Source organism: Dryobates pubescens, chromosome 19, assembly GCF_014839835.1.
Source record: "Dryobates pubescens isolate bDryPub1 chromosome 19, bDryPub1.pri, whole genome shotgun sequence".
NCBI classification, from domain to species: domain Eukaryota; kingdom Metazoa; phylum Chordata; class Aves; order Piciformes; family Picidae; genus Dryobates; species Dryobates pubescens.
The window spans coordinates 3,571,164-3,593,938 of NC_071630.1; the positions used below are offsets into that span (position 1 = coordinate 3,571,164).

The 22,775-nt window shown below is 44.7% G+C and overlaps 1 protein-coding gene across 5 annotated transcripts in view; it reads right to left on the reverse strand.

The window, feature by feature from the left end:
* The window catches only part of ANKRD27 (ankyrin repeat domain 27), a 42,190-nt gene that overhangs the window by 13,934 nt on the left and 5,481 nt on the right, over positions 1-22,775 (reverse strand). For 4 of the 5 annotated variants that reach the window (XM_054170255.1, XM_054170257.1, XM_054170258.1 and 1 more), the window contains exons 9-20: positions 22,254-22,375; positions 21,317-21,395; positions 20,320-20,452; positions 15,012-15,104; positions 14,108-14,235; positions 13,602-13,684; positions 12,717-12,832; positions 11,926-12,018; positions 11,430-11,627; positions 10,843-10,902; positions 10,606-10,725; positions 6,138-6,182 (exon numbers count right to left, since the gene is read on the reverse strand). In XM_054170255.1, coding sequence (XP_054026230.1) covers positions 6,138-6,182; positions 10,606-10,725; positions 10,843-10,902; positions 11,430-11,627; positions 11,926-12,018; positions 12,717-12,832; positions 13,602-13,684; positions 14,108-14,235; positions 15,012-15,104; positions 20,320-20,452; positions 21,317-21,395; positions 22,254-22,375 — 1,270 coding nt within the window. The remainder of the gene's footprint in view (positions 1-6,137; positions 6,183-10,605; positions 10,726-10,842; positions 10,903-11,429; positions 11,628-11,925; positions 12,019-12,716; positions 12,833-13,601; positions 13,685-14,107; positions 14,236-15,011; positions 15,105-20,319; positions 20,453-21,316; positions 21,396-22,253; positions 22,376-22,775) is intronic. The other variant, XM_054170256.1, reaches the window with a different exon arrangement.

Here is a 22,775-nt window from a genome sequence, read left to right on the forward strand (position 1 = left end):
TGCCATTGAGCTTATTGTCATCAGCTGCTATCATACATGCACGCATACTGAAAGCCTCTGCATTGCGAGAAGCAATCGTGAGGATCATCTCCAGAGCGAGGACCTTCGCTGAGCCCAAGAAGCCCAGCGTCGTCACAGTCAGAGTAGTATTCTAAGCTTATGACCCTAGACTTTAGGCATGTGGACTTTGATCGCTTCAGTGTCGTGGGACAAAGCCCTGGAGGGAAGAGGGACCCAGGACAGCTGGTCAGTAATCAAGGGCCTCCTCCTCTGTGTCCAGGACCTATGTATACCAACAAAGAGAAAAGCAGGAAAGAATGCTAGGAGGCCTGCCTGGATGAGCAAGGAGCTACTGGACACACTATTACTTTAAAAGAAACTCTACAGGAAGTGGAGGAAAGGGCAGCTAGAACAGGGGGGATATAAGCAAGCTGCCCGAGCAGCAAGAGACCTGGTTAGGAAAGCCAAAGCAGAGTTTGAATTGAATCTAGCCAGGGAGGTTAAAGGGAACACTAAGAACTTCTACAGGTATGTTAATGGGAAGAAGAAGACTAGGGAAGGTGTGGGACCCCTCAGAAAGGAAACTGGTGAAATGGTCACAAGTGATGTGGAAAAGGCTGAGGTACTCAATAACTTCTTTACCTCAGTCTTCACTGCAAGGGCCTCTAGCCACATGGTGTCATGGAAGAGAACGGCAGGGACTGGGAGGAAGAACTGCCCATTGTAAGTGAAGATCAGGTTTGTGATCACCTGAAGAACCTGAAAGTGTTCAAGTCCACGGGACCCAATGGGATACACCCACGGGTACTGAGAGAACTGGCAGAGGAGGTTGCTAAACCCCCCTCTATTATATTCCAAAAGTCATGGCAGTCTGGGGAAGCCCCCACAGACTGGAAAAGGGGAAACATTCCCCCCATTCTCAAAAAGGGTAAGAAGGAGGAACCAGGGAACTACAGGCCAGTCAGTCTCACCTCTGTGCCCAGAAAGATCATGGAGCAGATCCTCCTGGAGGCACTACTGACTCAGAAGAATAGTGAAGAGGTGATTTGGAACAGTCAGCATGGCTTTGCCAAGGGCAAATCCTGCCTGACCAACCTGGTGGCCTTCTATGACAAGGTCACAACATTAATAGATGAGGGGTGAGCAACTGATGTTGTTTACTCGGACCTGAGCAAAGCCTTCGACACTGTCCCGCACCACATCCTGGTCTCCAAACTGGTGACACATGGGTTTGATGGGTGGACCACTAGATGGATAAAGAACTGGCTTGATGGCCACACCCAAAGAGTGGCTGTCAATGGGTCCATGGCCCAGTGGAGGCCAGGGACAAGCGGACTCCCTCAGGGATCAGTCCTGGGACCTGTCTTGTTCAACATCTTTGCTGGTGCCATGGACAGTGGCATTGAGTGCACCCTCAGCAGGGTTGCTGATGACACCAAGCTGTGTGGTGCAGCAGACAGGCTGGAGGGAAGGGATCCATCCAGAGGGACCTTGACAGGCTGGAGAGGTGGGCACAAGCCAACCTCATGAGGTTCAACAAGACCAAGGGCAGGGTCCTGCATCTGGGTCGAGGCAGTCCCAGGCACAAATCCAGGCTGGACAGGGACTGGCTGGAAAGCAGCCCTGAGGAGAGAGCCTTGGGGGTGCTGGTGGATGAGAAGCTCAACAGGAGCTCTCAATGTGCACTTGCAGCCCAGAAAGCCAATCAGATCCTGGGCTGCAGCAAGAGAAGTGTGGCCAGCAGGTCAAGGGAGGTGATTCTCCCCCTCTACTCAGCTCTGGTGAGACCCCACCTGGAGTACTGCCTCCAGTTCTGGAGCCCCTATTACAAGAGGGATATGGCTGTGCTGGAACGTGTCCAGAGAAGGGCCACGAGGATGAGCAGAGGGCTGGAGCACCTCTCCTATGAGGACAGACTGAAGGAGTTGGGGCTGTTCAGTCTGGAGAAGGCAAGGCTCCAAGGTGACCTAATTGTGGCCTTCCAGTATCTGAAGGGGGCTTACAAGAAGGCTGGGGAGGGACTGCTCAGGATCTCAGGTAGTGATAGGACTAGGGGGAATGGAATGAAGCTGGAAGCGGGGAGGTTCAGGCTGGATGTGAGGAGGAAGCTCTTCCCCATGAGAGTGGTGAAGCCCTGGAATGGGTTGTCCAGGGAGGTGGTTGAGGCCCTGTCCCTGGAGGTGTTTAAGTCCAGGCTGGACGAGGCTCTGGCCAGCCTAATCTAGTGTGGGGTGTTCCTGCCCATGGCAGGGGGGTGGAACTAGATAATCCTTATGGTCCCTTCCAACCCTGACTGATACTATGATACCATGACCAGGAGAGCCCACCACGCCACCAGAGGACTGAACCAGCCCCCGAGAGTTAGATCTGCCCAATTGCCAGGGAGAAAGGACTTGATTGAGACCAAGTCCACATATACCTATCCCCGCTATAGCGGGAGAGGAGCCGCCACGTGTGCCACTCTGAGCCCTGTGACCCTCAGGGAAGACTAAAGCACAGTTCGTGCCTCTACTGCACCAAACCTGGGACCACTCCGAACATCCCGCTGTTCCTTTAAGCTCAGTAAACGATAAGCCGCTGCTTGACGCAGCTGCATTCTCTCCCCGAGGCTGTTTACATCAGCCCCGAGATTCGCCGTAGTCGGGCCAACCCCACAGCCTTTGTCTGCCGTCGTGTCCTCCGAGCCCGCCTACCGGCAACCCTCACCCCACCGTGCGAGCCAACTCCGAGGGCCACCCCACGGGCCGACCCCAACCAGGACCAATGCCTATTGTCTGGAGGGAATCGACCAAGTCCTGAAGGGAACCTGCTTTTGAGCCAAGCCCAGGTTCCATTATTCCCTCTCCACTGCTGCGGAGAGAGGAGACAGTAACCCAACGCCCCCATCCAACTCAACTAGGAACCAGTCTAGCAACAGTCGTCTGCCGGACCTCCACCTTGCTACAAACAACATCTACAGTGTATCTTCCACATGCTTTCCATCCACCTGCACTCAGTTCAAAGTATCCACGTGTAGCAGAGCAATCGCTGACGCACAGAAAGATTGTAATACTGCTGTGTATAGCCAGAAGCCACCTGCGTCCCGCCGAGTCGCCATCTAGTGGCCAGGCAGTGGAACTGCACACTTCAGTATATAAATATAGAAATAGTCTGCAGGTAGTTCAATTAAGCTCTAATCACAACACTAAGCCACTTGTGGAATGTATTTCACAAACGTGCACTAGAACATGTATGCAAGTTAGTGATTCCATAGGTTATTAATAATTTTATAATTAATAAAAATAATATTTCCATAATTCATATTTCTCCTATTTAATAACCTCTTCACAACAAAGGTGCACCTGGACCAGTCACTATGTCATGCTTTCCCTATTCATTCCCAGTCAGGCTTATCTCAGCCTGCAGTACAGTCAGGTCTTGTGAGCCCCCTGTGACTCCCTGAATGCTTATGTGCTCAGCCCCTTTGTACCTCGATGGTAGCCGGGTGCATTGGGCCCCTATGTCCATCAGAGCTTGGTACTTCAGGGCTTCTGAAGTGCCAGGCCATTTCACATACACATCCCAGTATACTCTGTTGTCCCTGGCCTCCACCTGGCTGGAGGTAGGGCACCTCTAATGCTGGCAGCGACGCCCACACTTGTCACAGGGTCCTGTGTTACTAGGGGAAGGGTCTCTTGAGCAAGAGGGACCACTCCGGGAAACTGGGGTGGCCCTTCTCCTGGATGAGTTATCCCCGTTGTGCCCACCTTGCAGTTCCTGCACTCTGTTCCAGAGGGCAGAGGTGGGTTGGCCATGCCAGGTGTCCCTGTCCTCTCCATGGAGACAGAGGAACCTCCACAGAGATCCCCTTGACATCCCCCAATTGGCTTGGGGTGATCTCCTAGGGGAAGATGGCCTGTTCCTGATTGCCAAAACCTGGACCCATTCTGAAGGAGAAGGGGGAAAGGAGGCATCACTCCCCTTTTTCAGTTCAGACATGGAGGTCTTGATCTCTTTGACAATGTCCTTAGCCATAGTTTCTATGGCTGAGATCAGGGGTTTCTGATTTACGCTGTCCTCATATTCCCTTAAATCATTGGAAAACTCACAGACAGTTTTAGGACTTCCATCCTGTCCAGTCAGGAGTATCCCTCCTAATGTGTGAGCATATTTCTGAGGAGCACCCTGGGTGAGTTTCTTTACGAAGGGCCATTTCATGGGCACCTCATAAATTATTTCCAGCACAGCCATCTGTCTCAGATACCAAATGCCCTGTTCCATAGTTGTCCATCTAACTGGGGCCCAGGGCAGGTCATCTCTTGAGTGGTACTGGCTCTTTATGGCATTGAGGACTGGGCCCAGAGAGTGTGTGTTCCATCAAGTTTGGCTAACTCTTTGTCCAGACTAGCATCACGAGTCAAGGACCCTAAAAGCTTCACCTCCACTGTGTCCACCCCCTTGTCCCAGCATCTCAGGGCCCAGCTTAGTATTGGCTCACCCTCTTTCCTTGCATAATCCAGACGAGTTTGCCTTAGTTCCTTTCTGGGTAGCGATGTGACAGTTATTTCCTGGTCTGACTCATCTTCATACACCGCTGGGTTCTGTGAAGTGCTGGGTCCTGCTGAGGTCCCTTCCTCACCATCTGTGCTTGGCAATGATTTTTGACTTCTTTTCCTGCGTGTGGTGACCAGTGCCAGAGAGACTGCATTGGCAGGAGCATCAGGGGTTAAGTGTGGAACCGCTGGTGGTGGGGCAAACCCTTGTGCCTGGGGCTCAGGCTGAGATCTGGCACACTCATTACAACCTGACCCCTCCCTCTTTGTGTTTACAGAGTGCTCACAATGCCCACAGCAGACAGGCCCCCAGTCATTAAAGAGTACAAAGGAGTGTGTTATCACCATCCAAACAGCTCTTAATGGGTTAGCTCTTCCCCCACCCAACATGGTCACAGCAAATGCCCCTATAAGGATTACATTTAAGCATATGGAGCATATTGCTATGTAAAGCAATTTTCCATCACAGACATTTTTATCTACACCATAGGTTTCATAGCTTGCTTCAGGAAAGTTTCCTGGTTTAGAGAAGTTACCACTGCCAGTGAAATTCAATGAATTCAAGAGATACATGCCCAACTTCATTGGTAAAAGTTTTTACCCAGTTGAGCCACATCTCTATCATTAACCACACCACATGGCAAGTTATTAATTTGTAGATGTGGGTCCAAAAGATCCAGCCAAACACCCATGCAAAGGTCTGGACCATCAGATTCTTCAAAATTGCCATCTCTACTTCCAGTCCCTTTCTTTCAGAAAAAGTACTGCTTTCCCAATACAACATTCATTTCCAAGCCCCACGTTGGGCACCAAAAATTGTGGTGGTTTAACTGGGAATTAAGAGCTCAGATGGGGGCAAGGCTGAGGATCTCTTCCCCCACTCCCCCCTCCTCCCTCCCAGCAGAGAGGGGGAAAAAAAGAAAAAAAGGAAAGGAGCAAATCCACCAAACAATAATTTGGAGTCGGCTTGGAAGTAGAGAGGTAAACAGCTTTTTTCTTTAAACAAAACAAAATATATCTATATATATCAATAACAGGTAAGGTTCACAAGGGCAAGGGACAAGGATGGGTGGGAGGGGGACAAAGAGGAAGAATACGAAACCAGTTTCTCTCTGAAGAGGCACAGAGGCAGCAGGGAGAAGGATCAGGCCCGACCACGTGGCGGAGAAGCAGGAGGGCAGCTGCAATAGCTCTCATCCAGGAGAGGCAGGAGCCAAAAGGAGCTAGTGACCCCAATGCCTTCCCTTTTATACCCTAGCTGGGCAGGGAGAGGGGAGTGGAACAGACTCAGCTTCCCGGGGCGGGGGGGAACGCCGTGCAGGGAGTGCAAAGTACCCACAAGCCCTCCACCCTGCTTTGTTTTTCGTTTTCAGAGTGGGCATTAACCCACCACACATATAAAAGCCAAAATTATGAACCTTAAAGCACTGTAGATAAAATAATTTGGGGGCACAGAGTGAATATTCTCTGTACAAAACGAGCTGAATCCGATTAATTGTTGATGCCCAAAGCATTCCTCACCTAATGTTATTGACTAATAACACTCTCAATTTGAATGAGGTAAGCTAGAATCCCATCACGTTCAGTGGCCATGCTAAGACTCACCATTTCCAGATCTCCATCGGCAACTGCTCTTAGGAGTTTTTCCACCTATATGAAAAAAACCCAAGCAACAGCACAATGCATTTGCTTTGTTAGCATAGGTATTAAGCTGTACACAGAAAATCCCATGTCCTTTACAAACCTCCTAAGCTCATGTGGTAGGGTTACTGCTGGCTCATTTAATCTATGTTTTAAAGGAAAAACCTTCTTCCTTTATCAATACAAAAGCTGTCCAAGGCTTGTGGCCATTTGATGATCTCTGACTTGCTTAAACAGCACTCACCTAAAAAGAGGACATGCAGTCCACACAGAGCCAAGCAAACTGATACATGCTATCAGGCCACTTCAGCAGCAACTGACTGTGGCCTTTCTGGTGGGAACCTAACATTAAAAACCTCTGCTCAAGACAAATTTCTACCCTGATAAACACTGGTACTTTTTGGACTCTTGCTGAGCTACTGTAGGCTACCAGAAGCACCAAGAACACCTGGTTTAATTTGCTATTTGAGAAACAAGAATTCAAAATCAAATAGATGCCTTCCAGTTGTTCACATCTACCGGTTTATTCCTATAACAAACCCCAAAAGTTTACAAATCTAACTTGATTGTAAGTATTCCATTTGTTTTCTTGCTTAAAATCTGAAAAGATACAAATATCAGAAGGTATACATTAGCAAAAGCCAGGTCTCTCCAACTCAAGAGTTATGCCAGGGGACCAGCATTAGACACTGTGTGTATGCTCAGTCCAGCTAGTGCCTGGGCAGGGCAGATTGGTGTAGGGATTCTGCTAAAGAGCTCTGTAGGGAGGGGGAAAGAGGCAGCTAGAGGGAGAAGAGATGGAAGGTGCTCTGCACTGATGACTTTCCCTTGATCTCTCTGATTGCTTGTGAAATGAGGAGAATCAGATGTACTTGTCTGCCTGCTCCTCCTCTGATTCCATACTCTCATATGAAGAAGTTGAGATACAACCTGACAGAAGTGAGAGGGGCACCAGTAAAGGGTAGTAAAGTCCATTAGTATTTTCAACAATAGGCAATTTCTCTGGCCTCCACAGATCACAGCATTGTAGCAAGTTATTCTAGCATGGTGCTAAAATCACCAAAGATGCTGCTGTGTAAAACTACTGCAATGTCAGGAAACATCTCTTAAGTCGCAGATGTCAGGGAGCAACAGCTCCAGCCACATTTTAATCCTTATCTAGAAGACTCTTACTGACGGTGCCAGCAGGGCTTGCTAAAGTAAGGAGGAATGAGACTGAAAGGAAGCTGTGTTTTTACTGGCCTGACCTCTTCCTTCAGGGTTTTCACAGAACAGGGCACATCTACAGCTGAAAGGTCTGATCAATGCTCCATCCATTTTCATCTGTTTTTAGGAAAACTGTTCCTAAAAGCCGAAGCTCCTTGAAATTGTGTCCTAGGTACTCAAGGCAGGATTCCTCTTTCCTAACTCTGTCTAAAATCTAGCTACATCTAATTCAGTCCTTTAAACTCCCTTTCTACTCACTACAGTGCAGAATGCAGTCAACCACCACCACCAGAGTGCAACTCAGGTCAAAGTGAGCACGTCTGAGACAATTCCTTTTGGGAGGTACCCATTTCTCTCCACAGACTATGGAGGGAAAACAGAGGGTTGAAGTTAAGACACCTGAATTTAGGTGATCCATATACCAGTCTCTACACACATGCATGTAAAACGGACTCTACGTACCAGAGACCTGTGCCTCCCACAGATTTCCCCTTATCATATAGGATAACATCACTGGAGAATGTAAAGGTCTTGATGGCTTTCAGGAGCTAGTCTTAGCACAAACAAGATGCCTAACAGTAACAGCAACTGACCCACAAAGCCTGATCATTTCTTTCCAAAATTAACAACTCCCTTAGAGTTCTAAAAACTGCCCCAGGCCCTAGCAGTAGAAAAGCACACAGCATCTGTTATGAATCTTATGGATAATTTATTAAGAGTACTTCGGGCAAAATATCTGCTACGTGCCTTTCCTCATCTTTCTAGTTTGTTTTCTTCTCCGTGGCACAGAAGTACCTTCCCTGAAATGTAAAAATAGATGAAACAAATCTACTGTGATTTGCTCACGTGCTCAGCATTTCTGCTGCTGAACAGAAATTGTGGAAGGAGTCACTGGTTCCAGCTGAGGAAGTTCAAAATTTATATGCCTGGCTCTTTTACTCTCCCTTTTCCAAGTTATAAACAAGCCACATACAAGACATACACCATGACTGGCTCATTTAAGCAAAGGTTAATTTACCAGCAATATTGACCTATAAAGATCTGTGACCGTTTGAGGCTGTGCCTTTACGAAAGGGACAGTGATGGCTAAATGTTTTGTAAATATATTGTATTCTAAATGAATTTCATTGGCAGATAGGTGGAAGTACAATTTTAAGTTCCAGTGCAGCTGGAACTTTGGGCAGTTCGATTCCTCTCACTCACCCCTTCCAGCTGTCTGCTTCTGGACAAAATAACAGATAAGCATTAATAAGCATTAATCCTGCCCTGCTCTAGGCCTCTGCTCATTAACTCCCCTTTTCTCTTTCTAACCCTCTTTGGGATAAAAAGGGAGGTAGGGGGGTAAAGGGAGTACAGGGGGAAACCCCCTCTGCTGGGGGTCTTGTTCCTGGTTTTGTTTCTTTGCTGTATATTTCTGTATATATTGTAAATTTTGTGTATTTGTGTACATAAATTCCCTGAGTGGGTCATTGCTTTGCAAATACAGCGTTCCCCTTTGCTTCACCAGCTGAGTTAGTTGTGGGGGTTTTTTTTTCCATTCCTAGTTAGTGGGGGAGGGGAAGCTGGGCCTTCTCTCTCAACCCACCACACTCTGGCTGAATGTTTTGGTATAAAAATGAAAACATGATATTCTAAATGAATTTCATTGGTAGAATGCAACTTCAAGTTGTAGTGCAGTTGGAATTTTCCTCAGTTCCTCTTTGTTCTTCCCTTTCTAGTTTGTCTGCTTCTGGGCACCTAGCCAGAATGACCCTGGGTAACAGATAAGCACTAATCCTGCATGTGCTTGGAGGCCCAAGAAGAATTTTCTTCCTTAATAACTGCCTTTTCTCTCTCTAACCCTTTTTGGGAAAAATAGGAGGTAGGGGGAGAGAGGGGGCTGCAGGGGGGGAACGCTCCTCTGTGCAGAGGAGGGAACTTTGTTTCTGGTTTTTTTTCTTTGCTGTATATTTCTGTATATATTGTAAATACTGTATATATACCCTGCATCTCACATTGCTTGTAAATATAGCATATCCTTGGCTTATCTGACTGGGCCAGCCATGGTTTTCTTTTTCCTTCTTCATGGGGGGGGGGGAAGCTGGGCCTTCTCTCAACCCACCACAAGATCTAACTGCACTCCCTTAGTCCACAGGCTACACTTGGAACACTGGAAAGCTGACGTTCCCATTACTTCCAGTGGCATTCCCCTCATGGAGTTCTCTCAGGATCAGGCCCTTGCCCCTTCACTTAGTAACAATAAGAGCAGTGAGCCCATGTGTAATTTGGTAAACCGAAATTAACTAAAGCTGGATTACAGGAGAAGGTCACTAATCCCAAGAACCTAAGGTATAAACTGCTTGTAATCTTATTCCCTGGTTTGAACTACAGACTTAGCTCTTTGGTGCAATAAATTTGCTCCTTTGAAGAAGGAGACGTGAAGTGATACTGTCCAGTCAAGCATCTTTGAGCTTACTGAATTGTTTTCAGAAAACAGAAGCTTTTGGCAAGAGGAGAACATTTTAACAGCAAGAGAAGGAAGAATTTGAATCTGGAGGTGATACATAGGTCAATGAAAATAATGAGGCCAATCTGGGAAAAAAAAAAAAATTAACAGGAGGACTTGGGGGGGGGGACAAAAAAACAAGAGAGAAGCATGGGAAGTGGTGACGTGACAGTCTTAGGAGGGGATAAATGGCAATGATGGATTTGAGCATCCACAGCATCTGAGGATGGCATCTTGGCTTGTGAAAGCAGCGCCAACTCAGCAAACACACGTGCAAGGTATTTAGTACATACTTCTTCACATGTCACAAAATTGACTTCTATGCCTTTTTGCAGAACTTGCTTAACATTATGGTGTCTTAGCCAGTGCTCCTGTCTTCTCCCTGACAGATTTTGTAAGCTAGCAATGGCATTGAATTCCTGGACAGGACAGCAAGGTCCTTGGGGCGCTGGTTGCCATTATAATTTTGTAAACCTCAACCAATTCTCAAATTATCTCATCAGCTGCACTAAATCTGAACAACTACTCCAAATATGCTTTCATTTTTTTCCCCAGAAATAACCAGCAGAGCAACTGATACCACACTAAAATATTTAGAAACTGAGCTGACGAGCGCCTGAGGATAGCAGCACATAATTTTCCAAACCAGAAAGAAGCAGCAGTTTAAAGCAGTGTTGCAAAGTATCACTCTTAGAGCTTCCTTCCCTTTGCTAATGGGCAAAACTTACACCTCAGTCTTACCTCTTTGTAGCTGTTTTTCACTTCTTCTTGCCTTGTATCAGTTGATGTTGATGACAGACTTGAGACAGAAGACCCTCTGCTGAAAGTTTCTGTAGAGTACTGGGGAGACCTAGGCGGTGACTTGAAGTTGGAAAAGAAAAATAAAACAAAATCAACACAAAAGCAGCAAAAGTGAGCTGTGAGATTAAGCAGGTTAAGCATAGGCAAGGAAGTTGATCAGCTTGCACTGGTTTTTACCTCAGAAGCACTCTGTCCTCTTTCAAATGCTAGATAGTTTAATTCCATCAGTGACAGAATCTGCATAAAAATATTAAGGAAGAGAACCAATGTAACTCCACTTGAAGAGGAAGCTACTGGCTGAAACACAAACTGTCAGCCTAATATTATAGAATCAGAGAATCAATAAGGTTGGAAAAGACCTCAGAGATCATCAAGTCCAACTTGTGACCCAGCACCTCATGACTACTAAACCATGGCTTCAGTGCCTTGTCCAATCATCTCCTGAACACCTCCAGGGATGGTGACTCCAGCAACTCCCTGGGCAGCACATTCCAATGGCCAATTACTCTGTGAAGAACTTTCTCCTCACCTCGAGCCTATTAGTTACAGATTCTGACTGCAGAGGTTTCAAGTAGCCATTTACCAGTTTACATTCTGTACCACAGACTGTATCCATGCTATCAGATTTACACTTCTTCCCTCGAGTGAAGTACACATTTTCACTTCAATAGTACCAGATCACAAAATCCTGTTGGCAGGTGAGAATCCACACCACCTCGGAACTGCATCAGAACGAAATCAGGCTAGAAGATGAAGAGAAATACCTTGGAATTTAATGCACATTGTAGGGAAGTCTCTCTCATCCTGTTTTGAATTTCTGGGTTTGCCCCATTTTGCAAAAGCACTTCTATGATTCCTTGATAGCCCCAACGAGCAGCTATATGGAGAGGAGTATCTCCCTTTTCATTGCCAATATCTAGTCTGCAGGAATGCACATCATAGTAGACTAAAGCTTTGACACACTGGAAAGAAAAGGAAAGCCAACAATAAATATAGTGTTGTCTCTCAGTTCTCAGAAGATGCAATCCTTAAGAGGTTTTTTCTCATTGCTGCTTAGATAAATCCATTCTTTTTGTAGTTCAGCGTCATCCAACAGAGGTAAATAACTAATTCTGCATCCTTATTTACAGCATTAAATAGCCTTCAAATTTCTTTAATTTACTTTTCAAAAATACATAAGTTTCAAGAGAATTCACATAACAGTTTAATTCCATCCCACTAGAATATCTATTCAGTCTGTTACAAAACAGAATTACTTACATCCTCATGACCGTAAGTGCAGGCTAAATGAAGTGGAGTATTTCCATTATTGTCCTGAACATCACTACTTGCCTTATAGTGCAGTAAGAGAAGCTTAGAAAAAAGGTAAAAGTAGACATTTAAGTAACTAAAAAAACCAAACAAACAATTGTTACTCTGTAGGCTACTTTAGGTTTCTAGCAGAATGAAAAACTTGATGAGAAACTAGTTACGTTTCTCCTGCTTCAGACACTCCTCTGCCGGTTTTGCCCCACCCAACAAAAGCTGCTTCTGACATATTCAGAGTTGTCACTAAAAAACGAATCATCTCCTGAAGCAAACACTGCAGTGCATGCACTACATGAGAACTTACCCTGCATTTTAAGAGCTTCATTTCAACACTGCTAACTGAAGAACCTCACATGCATAAAATTAAGTAGGCAATAATTACTGTGGTTACAGAATCTATCCTAAATACAATGTGAAATCACTTAATTCCCTCCAGTGACAGTTCTGTCTTAATCAAGAGCAGATATATTCATAGATTCTCCATTTGTACTATGTATTAGAGATTTGTATGGATTGTCAGGCATGCATAGCTGTCAACTGCTTATTACACATGGCTGAAAACCTTGCATTACAGGAAAAAATAAAATAGTATGCAAACTACAATTCTGACAGCATACACAGTTCTGGTAATAAAAGCTTCTCAGAAGTCCTAAATCACAGTACCAGTAGGACGACTTAGTAAGAGCAACACATTTATTATTTATGTTAAGAAATTATTCCTAGCTAAAGCTTTTGGTGCTTACTGTAACATTTTGATATCCTTTCTGACAGGCAAGGTGAAGTGGAGTTGAACCGTGGTAATCTGTAGCACTGACAATGGCTCCTTTGGCTACCAGTAAATCCACTAATGACGTTTGTCCTTGAAAAGGATGGAGACATTAGAAGAAAGAAGCAAACTTTGCAAAGAACACCCACACATTTCAAACTCAAAACATGAACCACAAATCAAGATATCCTACACTTCTGCACACTGTGTTGTATATTGAATATTGTACATTCACTTCCTTGGTATTCGGATTTTCTTGTTGCAGACTACTGAAGGTCAAAGCTCCACAAAAGAGCCTCCAGCTAAAAGCAAGCCATGCTTGTATCTTACAAGTGAGAAGAGACAAGCCCATGCACACAAAGCACTCTCCCACCAGGATTCAAGGTAACAATAAAGGAAATTATTTATTAAAAAACTTGCTAGGAAAATGAATAGTTCTTCCAATACACATAAGATCAATGGCATAATGAACCTCACAAAGCAGGAGATGCTGCAGATGTGACATGCACAGCCAGCTGCAGGAGACAGACTGATTTCTCAATCTGCCAACTCTGTAAAACAAGACTGGTTTCTGATGACATATTTTTACTTTTTTCCCCCAGCTGAAGCAAGAACTCAAGTGGCAACCACTAAGGCAAAAATGAAGAGCCAGTGAGCAAGCAATAAACTGGCCATAAGAAGCTGCGCTTCAAAGAACATTCCATAACCAGGGGTGTGTCAGGATAGCAGTCTCCATAGCAAATAAGCAGAAAACAATTTAACTTAGAACTCAGTCCAGTGCAGAATTAGAAACATGCCAACATGACAGGGTAAGGAACACGAGGAGCAGAAAATGCTGGCAAAGAAAACCAGCCCTACTCACCACAGAGAGCAGCGACATGAAGTGGTGTATATCCCCGGTCATCTCGAGAGAACGGAGTGACCATGGAGGGATCATTCAGCTTCCTTTAAAACACAAGGTTTACAAGCAGCTCAGCTACCTATGCAGCAGTACCAAGAGAGAAAAACTGCTGAATCCAACAAAAAATTGCTTTGGGAGCTCTTTATCCTTTCTTCTTTCCCGCTGACAAATTATGCTACTTGGAGTCTTGCTACAAGACGTGGCTGTGCCCAAGGCATGCAAGTGAGGTTCAAGAGAAGCCATGTTTGGCACCGTGCTTACCAAAGGACACATGGCTTCCATACAAACCCGGCTGCTTCCAAGACGTTCAGCATTCTCCTAACATCTTTCCTGCTTTTTCACACCACATACAGCATGCCCTACTACACCCTGATGTGCTACCAAATTCCTCTACAACCAAAAGCAGCACACTTTGCAAAGTAAATCTTAGATGAAGGTTTGTATCTGTGGACATGAAAAGTGCTTACCCAGAAACTAGCTTCTCACATTTGTCACAGTAACAGAGTGGATGACACATTTTCTGTATGGTATCCTTATCACTGTCACCTTGACTTAGTAATTGCTCCACTTCCTCCTCATTACCTGAAGCAATATGCTACAAGAAGCAAGGAGACAGAATGAGGAACAGGTATAAACAGCTTCCTTTAAGAAAAGCAAAAAAAGAACCTCACACACACCAAGGAACCAATTACAGAAGCCACGTACTCAAGCACTAGAAAGTAGAAATGCACAAATGAACAATGTCACAGCACAAAACTCCCTGACAAGCACTTGCTAGTACAAAGAATCTGTTCTTGGCTTACTTCACTTTCTATAAAAGATAAAAACAATTCACATTGTTCTCTTTAGAGCCAGCCACAGAACTCAACTCCCTCTGTGCAGAAACATCCCTACAAAATTACCAGGTCTCCAGCCATAAGCTGTGAACACATATAATTAGGAGCCCTGCTTTGTGTCCTTGGGAAGGCAAAATTCTTTCAGACTGACAATGCAAGATTAGCTCAGTGTGAAGTAGCTGTCAGGCTGAAAATATTTCAGAAAACTTTCAATTCCAAGCACTGAGAGCTGCGAGAGACAACCAGATAGCAGCACCACACCTGTGCATTAAATGGGTCAGTCAATGCCAACAGCAGCAGCCTTTCAACTTTCATTTGCTTCCATGTTTCATGTCATGTGCTGCAATCTGTAAGATGATGTCAACCTGGTAATGCTTCAGCACAGAAATGCACCAAATGGCAAACACACTTTGAGCAGCTACTATGACACATCTGGCAGTACTGATGTACAGAGCACTACACTGCAGGCCAGCAAATCACAGAAAGGTGATGCAGAAGCTAAGCACACACAGATAATGCCACAAAAAATACTAACCTTAAATAAGCAATCTATTGGGGTAGCAGACATCTGGGACAAGAAGTTCATCCTTTGTCTTAAAAGCAGCTTGTCACACACTCTCTCAGATTCCTGCAAACACAACACACAGATCAATTACCTATAAACTCATTTACAGGCAAAAGTAAAGTATCTTAATAGTGGAATTAACATTTAAAACTATTGATCACTGTATTCACCACTTATGAATTATCAGATATACATACAATGTGAACTAGCTCCACATTTAGGACTGTGAGATGCAAAAGACTCCACACCTGCTGCTCAAAGAAGTAAGCAGATGTTCACCAGAACACACCTTTACTGAGTTGCTCCACAAAATAACCGAGTGCTCATGGAATTCTGGTTGTACCATCTAACACAGAACACAGTACAACCTGAACAGACATAAGAAAAGACAACAAGAACTATAAGAGGTGTGATGCAGCTTTCTTATGAGGAGAGCTTAGGACTCTTCACTCTGGAAAAGATTTGACTGCATTACAGTGGTCTATAAAAATCAGAAGGCAGCCACAGAAAATACGCAAGGAACAAGTAGCTGCCTGCCCTCAACATGTAAGGTCTAGGACATCTAACAAAGTCACCATATGTTAGGTCTGATGAGAGAGTAGGGAAAAGAGAGAAGAAACAGTTGTTCTCCTATTGTAGAATTTATTGCCATTGGATGCTGGAAAAATCAGAAGTTTAAGCAGACTCAAAAAGGCATTAAACAAACTCGTAAGACATATCTACCAGGGGCTATTAAAAACTGTGACCGAGATACAGCCCTCACTCAGATTGCTGAACTGCTGCTTGCAGGAGAGTAAAAGATTGAAGCAGGTGGAGTAGACTCCCTTATAAAGCTTCCTGCTGACAACTTTGTGACAAGTGGGGACTGAGCAAAGCAGGCATGTTCTGCAGCCCTCACATCTGTACTTTGGAGATACCCCTCAGGATGCACTGAGGAATAGCAATGCTAGCAAAACCAGAGGAAAGTGTTTATTTGAGTCAGATTTCAAAACAGCAGCACTGCACCTCACCTGAACTAAACAACAGTGTAAGGAAAACTCTTTCTAAGCAAACAGAAACACTTGCACATGGTTGGTTTCCATCAACCACTACTTACAGCTGGCAGTGAATGTAATTTCTCTGGACAGTGTTTTTGGATAGTGACTATCTCCCTAAAACCAGAAAAACTTGACCATTGCACTTAAGAGATGCCCATGGTTGAGGATCCAGGCTATAGTGAAGCCTGTAAAGACCAAAGTAGTTTTAAAAAGCCCAACTCTACTCTTGACACCAGCAAGCCAGTATGAAGTTTATGCAATTAGCAAACTGCAGATAAGATCGATCATGTGAACACCAAAAATCCAGAGTTCAGATTTTCTAGAACTTGAGCTTCAAAATCAATACAGATGCCTCACATAAAGCTGTCTGAAAAAAAGCCTCCATTGTACAGCAAATAAGGTAATTGAAAACAGTTGTGAAGGCTGGAGGTTGAAGCGTGGATCTGCATTTCACCGTAAGCTGTTTGCATTTAAATATGTGAAGATGGCAAAGGGGCACCCACCTGCTGCCATCCAAGCACTTCAGCTAGAGACCCCAGCATATCTTCTCAGAATTATGAGGCACCTAAACCTCCTTGGATAGATTCTTCACTGTGATCAGGACTAACTTCCCTAAGAAATACTTGATCAGAAATGTTGCTAACTAGGGAAATAAAAAAGTTAAAACTTCACTGCTGATAAAATATCCCTAAGTCTAATCAGACAGCTTTAGGTTCTCCATTATGAAAGTGTAAGCAACCATTAGCAAGACACTGCAACAGTTTCTCCAACTGAGTATTTTATAAGAGAAGTGTTCTCCCTATACAAGAGAAATGAAGTATTTGCACCTATGAGGCTGTGCCCCTACAATGATCTATCCAAAGTGACATGGGGAAAAGTATCTTCACCCCTCTTCTCCTCCACACTTTGCCAGTTTGGGATCAAGTCTTCTCTTCCAAGCTTCTCCCACTGGCACTTTCTCCCTGCCAGCTTCATTGCCACCTACAGCCCTTCTCATGAAAGAATGAAAATGCTGCCTGTGGCCTTGCAGCTGACTCTAGCTCCCTACTTCACAGCTTACCACAATGCTCTGAGCTGAAGGGTCTTACTACACATTAGGTATGCACAGGAATGTAACTAAGGTCCACTATGCATCTGTTCCAGTGTGTATTGAGTAATATTTTAATGTTATTAGAGAATAACACTAATATTATTCCCACAAAAATAACACCTCTCCAAGACCTTGGATAAAGGGATTTGGACTGCTCCCAAGATGCAGTTTTCTTGCTGACATAAGGGTGACAACATGCCCACTATCCCACAAGGTACATTAGTTCCCCACTGAGTTTTCTTTAGCTTCATTAGGGACTGGACAACAGCATTACTCAGCTGCCAAAAGCTTCATCTGAAGGCAGATATATAAAATTAAGTGCAGCCATATGAAGGACTGTAATGAAGCCATAGAGTGCAGCAATGTTCCTGCTCACTAAACTCCCACGACCCCTTCCAGCATAATCTGGAACAGGAAATCATAAGGAACCAACATGACAGCTGCTGCTACTGTAGAAAAAGTTCATCTCCTTTGCCAGAGAACGAAGGAAATCTCAACTGCTAAGTTAATTAAATGGGAGAGCAATAGAGTTCCTATCATGTCCCTCCACCTCCTCACCCCTATCCATTCCTGCTGTTATTTGCTACCTTCTTCTACATTACAGACTAGAATAGAATAAACCAGGTTGGAAAAGACCTTTGAGATCATCAAGTCCAACCTATCACCCAGCACCATCTAATTAACTAAACCGTGGCACCATCCAGTCTCTTCATAAACACCTCCAGGGATGGTGACTCCACCACCTCCCTGGGCAGCACATTCTAATGGCCAATCTCTATCTATGAAGAACTTCTTCCTAACATCCAGCCTAAAACTGGCACAGCTGGAGACTGTGTCCTCTTGTTCTGGTGCTGGTTGCCTGGGAGAAGAGACCAACCCCCTCCTGGCTACAACCTCCCTTCAGGGAGTTGTAGACAGCAAGGTGGTCTCCCCTGAGCCTCCTCTTCTCCAGGCTAAGCAACCCCAGCTCCCTCAGCCTCTCCCCACAGGGCTGTGCTCCAGACCCCTCCCCAGCCTTGTTGCCCTTCTCTGGACACCTTCCAGCAACTCAACATCTTTCCTAAACTGAGGAGCCAAGAACTGGACACAGGACTCAAGGTGTGGCCTAACCAGTGCAGAATGACCTCCCTGCTCCTGCTGGCCACACTGTCCCTGATCCAGGCTAGGATGCCATTGGCATTCTTGGCCACCTGGGCACACTGCTGGCTCATGTTCCACTGCTGTCAACCAGTACCCCCAGGTCCCTTTCTGCCTGGCTGCTCTCCACAGCCACTCTGACCTCAGCCTGTAGCACTGCATGCGGTTGTTGTGGCCAACGTGTGGAACCCAGCACTTAGATCTCCCTTAACCCCCACTGGAGAAAAGGGTGGTCTAGCTCCTTCCTTCCCAGCTGTGGTAGAGGGCAGGGGCTCATCCACTTCCTTCTCTTCAAGATTCTGTGGTTTTCCACCTCACCTCACAGCCATGCTGACTCCTATGAAAGGCAATGTAGAAGAATGGAGTTCCTGCTGCACAGACCCTGTACATGTCTCGAAGTGAGAAAGTCCAGCACTCTAGGTCTTGAGTTACTGCTTGCTCTTATATTGGTGCAGACATCAACATAAGCCCACATTTAGGCTTCTCAAACACGTAGTTCATATTTCAGGGCAGATGCCTCCCAAAGAAATAGAGGGTCTTAACGGCAGTGCTACTTAAGTTACAACCACGTGAGGGCAATCCCAGTATGCAAAAAAAACCCCCCACAACCCACCACCAACACACCACACCCAGAACTGCTACACTTATCTATGTAAGGGGGGGTAGGATCAGGAACTCAACAGGAAAGTCTTTGTTTTAGGAATTTAAAAGCAGCATACTCTCTTCAGCTTGCTAGCATCAATGTAGAAGATGATTCTACTTGGATTCCACTTCTCCATCCAGACCAGCCTTGTTATCTATGTATTTACTGTTAATGATAGCCAAATGACTGCAGGAAGGAAACTTGTTTGGCAGATTCTTTTCCTTTTAAGTGATCACTTTTATTTATTTTTTTTAAACATAATTTAATACAGCATTACAGACAAGAAATACCACCACAGTCTCTTTACACAACAAGAAAGTGGATTTTTGGTTGGCTCTGGGCTTTGAGTGTATAACAAACCTACACATGGCATGTTCATGGAAAGAGCCCAGAAAAGAACAATACCAAAACCAACAAAAGGCTTAAATGTTACTCTGAGTGCTTTAAGATTGTGCCCCAGGTTGTCCCATCCCATGCCCTGCACACTGAGGCATTATTCCAGCCCTGCAATCAGATTCCAGTGCTTTGCAGCTGGGCAGATTGAAACATGCTGAATTCACTCTGGTTCCAAATTCACTCTTTGATTCCATATCAGATCAGGAAAACCTACTTTTCTAACAGGAGCAGCAAGACTGTAACTTACTCAGTAAAGGAATCCAAAGTTCTTACATCACAGAAGGTCCTAAAGTTAAATCAATATCATCCTTGACTGCCCTGCAGGGTTTTGACCCAGCTGACAGAAGGTCCAGTTGCACAGTAGGAAGCAACTCAAGCATTTAGAAATTTGCTGCCCCTGCTAGGCAAGAGATGCCAAGAGCCATACTTGACCTTCAACACCCCCTTGCTAGCCACCTGCCTTCCCATTACACCATGGACTCAGTAACATAGTAATCCACATTGAAATGTTCTTGGTGCAAAGATTTACTGAGTACCTCCAAACTCCACAGCACTCTCCACTTCACTAGGATACCTTCGCTTTATAACAGTGTTAAAGGATCTGTTTAAGCTATGCCTGCCCTCAAGTACTGTACTGCTATCAGTTGTGATGGAAAGTATGAATAGGAGATATTAAACTTACTGAAGACTCAGCTATCGAAGACAGTGCTGTCATTCTTCCTCTAATGCCACAAAGAGGCAGACCTGACACTGAACTCTTCAAGGAGTGCACAATGCACAACAGCTATTGCTGCAGAATTGGGACATCCCTGTAACCATGCAGATCATTTCAGTGTTTAATACAGGTAGAGTTACCTCAACTCATTTCAGTGGAAAGAAGAACTTGTGTTAGCTGTTTGTATCCTCCAACTGGATTTACTCCTACAGTCCTATGAGCTTATCAAACACAGATTTGATCAACTAAGAGGAGCTTACTGTTGATCTGTCAGAGAGGTTGCCTTGTCGAATGTATTCTGTTGCAGCCTCGATGGAGGTTAGACAGTATCCCAATTCATCCTTCACTGAACTGCAAAGCCTGAAGTTCTTTATGTAACTCAAGTTAGCCATCCTGGAACAAAAAGTCAGAGCCATAAGCCACTAAAAATAGAAGACATAAGCATGACATACCTTAATATTGCAACTCATCTCAGGCAACCCACACAGACAGCAGGTATGCACTAAATGAAAGCTTCCAAGATTGTTAGGCCAGCAGTACTGTGGCTGTTCTGAGCTCTGGAGATGACCAGAGCTCTACTTGGCTCTTAAATAATCAGAAGTTATGATTTGGATACAAGGAATACGAAGGACAGGGTAAGAACAGCTGTGGGAGATTGTTTCATGTTTCAGAGGAGAATGTTTCAAGCACCATAAGCACCAGTGTAAAGTGATAGCTACAGCTTAAAGGAAAAAGGCTAATCCCAGAAATATGGGATACACCAAAACTAGAACTCAGTTCAGGTACAGGTGAAGGATTTAGATTATACTTTTACTGACAGCAAGGAGAGAAACAACAGCAGAGGCTAGCAGCAACAAATTAAGTATTCAAATCCAGTTTCTCTGTATGAAATGCATCCAACATCTAGAAACTACCTAAAGGTTTCAGAGCTCCCAACAGACGAGGAACGCCCAGTCTGAAATCAGCATTGACACGTAGACTTGGAATAGACATGGCCTCCCATTACAAATTTTCTCTAGGCTGGGAATCCAGAAAGCAAAAATGATACAGCACTTGAATTCCCAACAGTTCCTTAATTCAGTCATACTAAGGCTCTCTTTGCTGTCTCTGTCCTACTAAAAAATAGCTTTTTCCATCAGCCTCTCTTTACACTTCCAGTAAAATAATACTATGTGCTCAGAGACATTTGCCCCTACAGCAGCATTACATATAAGATGATATGACAGAGCTCTGTATAGCCAAAATATGGTTACATACCAGTTTGGAATTTCTGTTTTTACAAGTAAATACAGCAAAGCAGCGAGAAGATCATCTGCACACATGGTTTCCACGTTAACTAAAATGACAATTGACATCTTATTGTAGTTATGTCACAGTTCAAAACAGAAGCAATATCTGTAATGTAATTCTGCCTCCTAACACTAAGGGCCAGCTCTACTAGCAGAGAATCCATTGAGTAACCAAGGCAGCCCTTCAAATAGTCTCCATCTCCTTCTAAAATAAGTTGCAGGAGCCAACACACACATAGTTTGCACTGTACATGTTGTATTTTTTTCACTAGAATCTACTTCTTATAGAGTAGGGGCCAGAGCACCATGCTTCTGGAAAAAAACACACTCTTTTTCCATACCCCAGGAGTCTTCCTGGGGAAAAGAAGAGATATGAGTAAGGAAAGCATAAGTTCACTGCACTATTCCATTTCCTTAGTGGAAGTATCTTCTATTTCCAGGCTAGACAAAACAAATAGAAGGTTAGGAGGTCTATGCCTGCCTATCACCAAATCATTTCTGCAATCCACGGCAGCACAGCTTTGTTTGTCCCTCACCAACACAGCATTTTGCAAAAGATCTCCAGAGTATCAATTTCAAGATTATCAAGGATCATACAAACATACAAGGACAGTCCAGCAGTGATTCTTAGTGCCTAAAATGGGTCACTCAGTTCTTCTGCATGAGAAAGTGACCCAGCACATGAAAGCTACTGCTATGCCCTATCTACAGCACCCTATGAAAAAACTGCTAAAAAGGGCCCCGTGTCTACATTTTACTTTGTTTAGAGACTAGCAAGGCAGACTCCAGCTCAACTGTGTTTAACTCAAGTGCTATTCAAACAGTTTCTTTATATACTGAAGTCCTTTATGTGTACTGGTTAAGAACAAGTTTACAATTCAGTGATTAATTTACTAGTTACTGACCTCTTTGGCTAGGAGATTGCATAATAACTTGTACAACTTTTCGCAGACAAAGCAACTTCTGCTGAGGGGAAGTACACTTGTTCAGCTGGCCCAGCTCTCGCTTTGCACGGGGTATGTTAAAACTAGAAATGAATGCCAAGAAGTGGTTAGCACAGAGTTCCTGAGGACAGCCAAACCAAGGTTTACCTCGTTCAGAGAGTAAAGAACGGTACTGAAATATTTCCACCTCTACTCCTCCAACACTTCCATTTCTCTACCCTGCGGATGGAGTGGGAAGCGTAGAGCTGCCAAACAGAAAGGGACCTGGGGGTGCTGATTGACACCCGCCTAAACATGAGCCAGCAGTGTGCCCAGGTAGCCAAGAGGGCCAATGGCATCCTGGCCTGCATTAGGAATAGTGTGGCCAGCAGGAGCAGGGAGGTCATTGTGCCCCTGTACTCTGCATTGGTTAGGCCACACCTTGAGTACTGTGTCCAGTTCTGGGCCCCTCAGTTTAAGAAGGACATTGAGACACTTGAACGT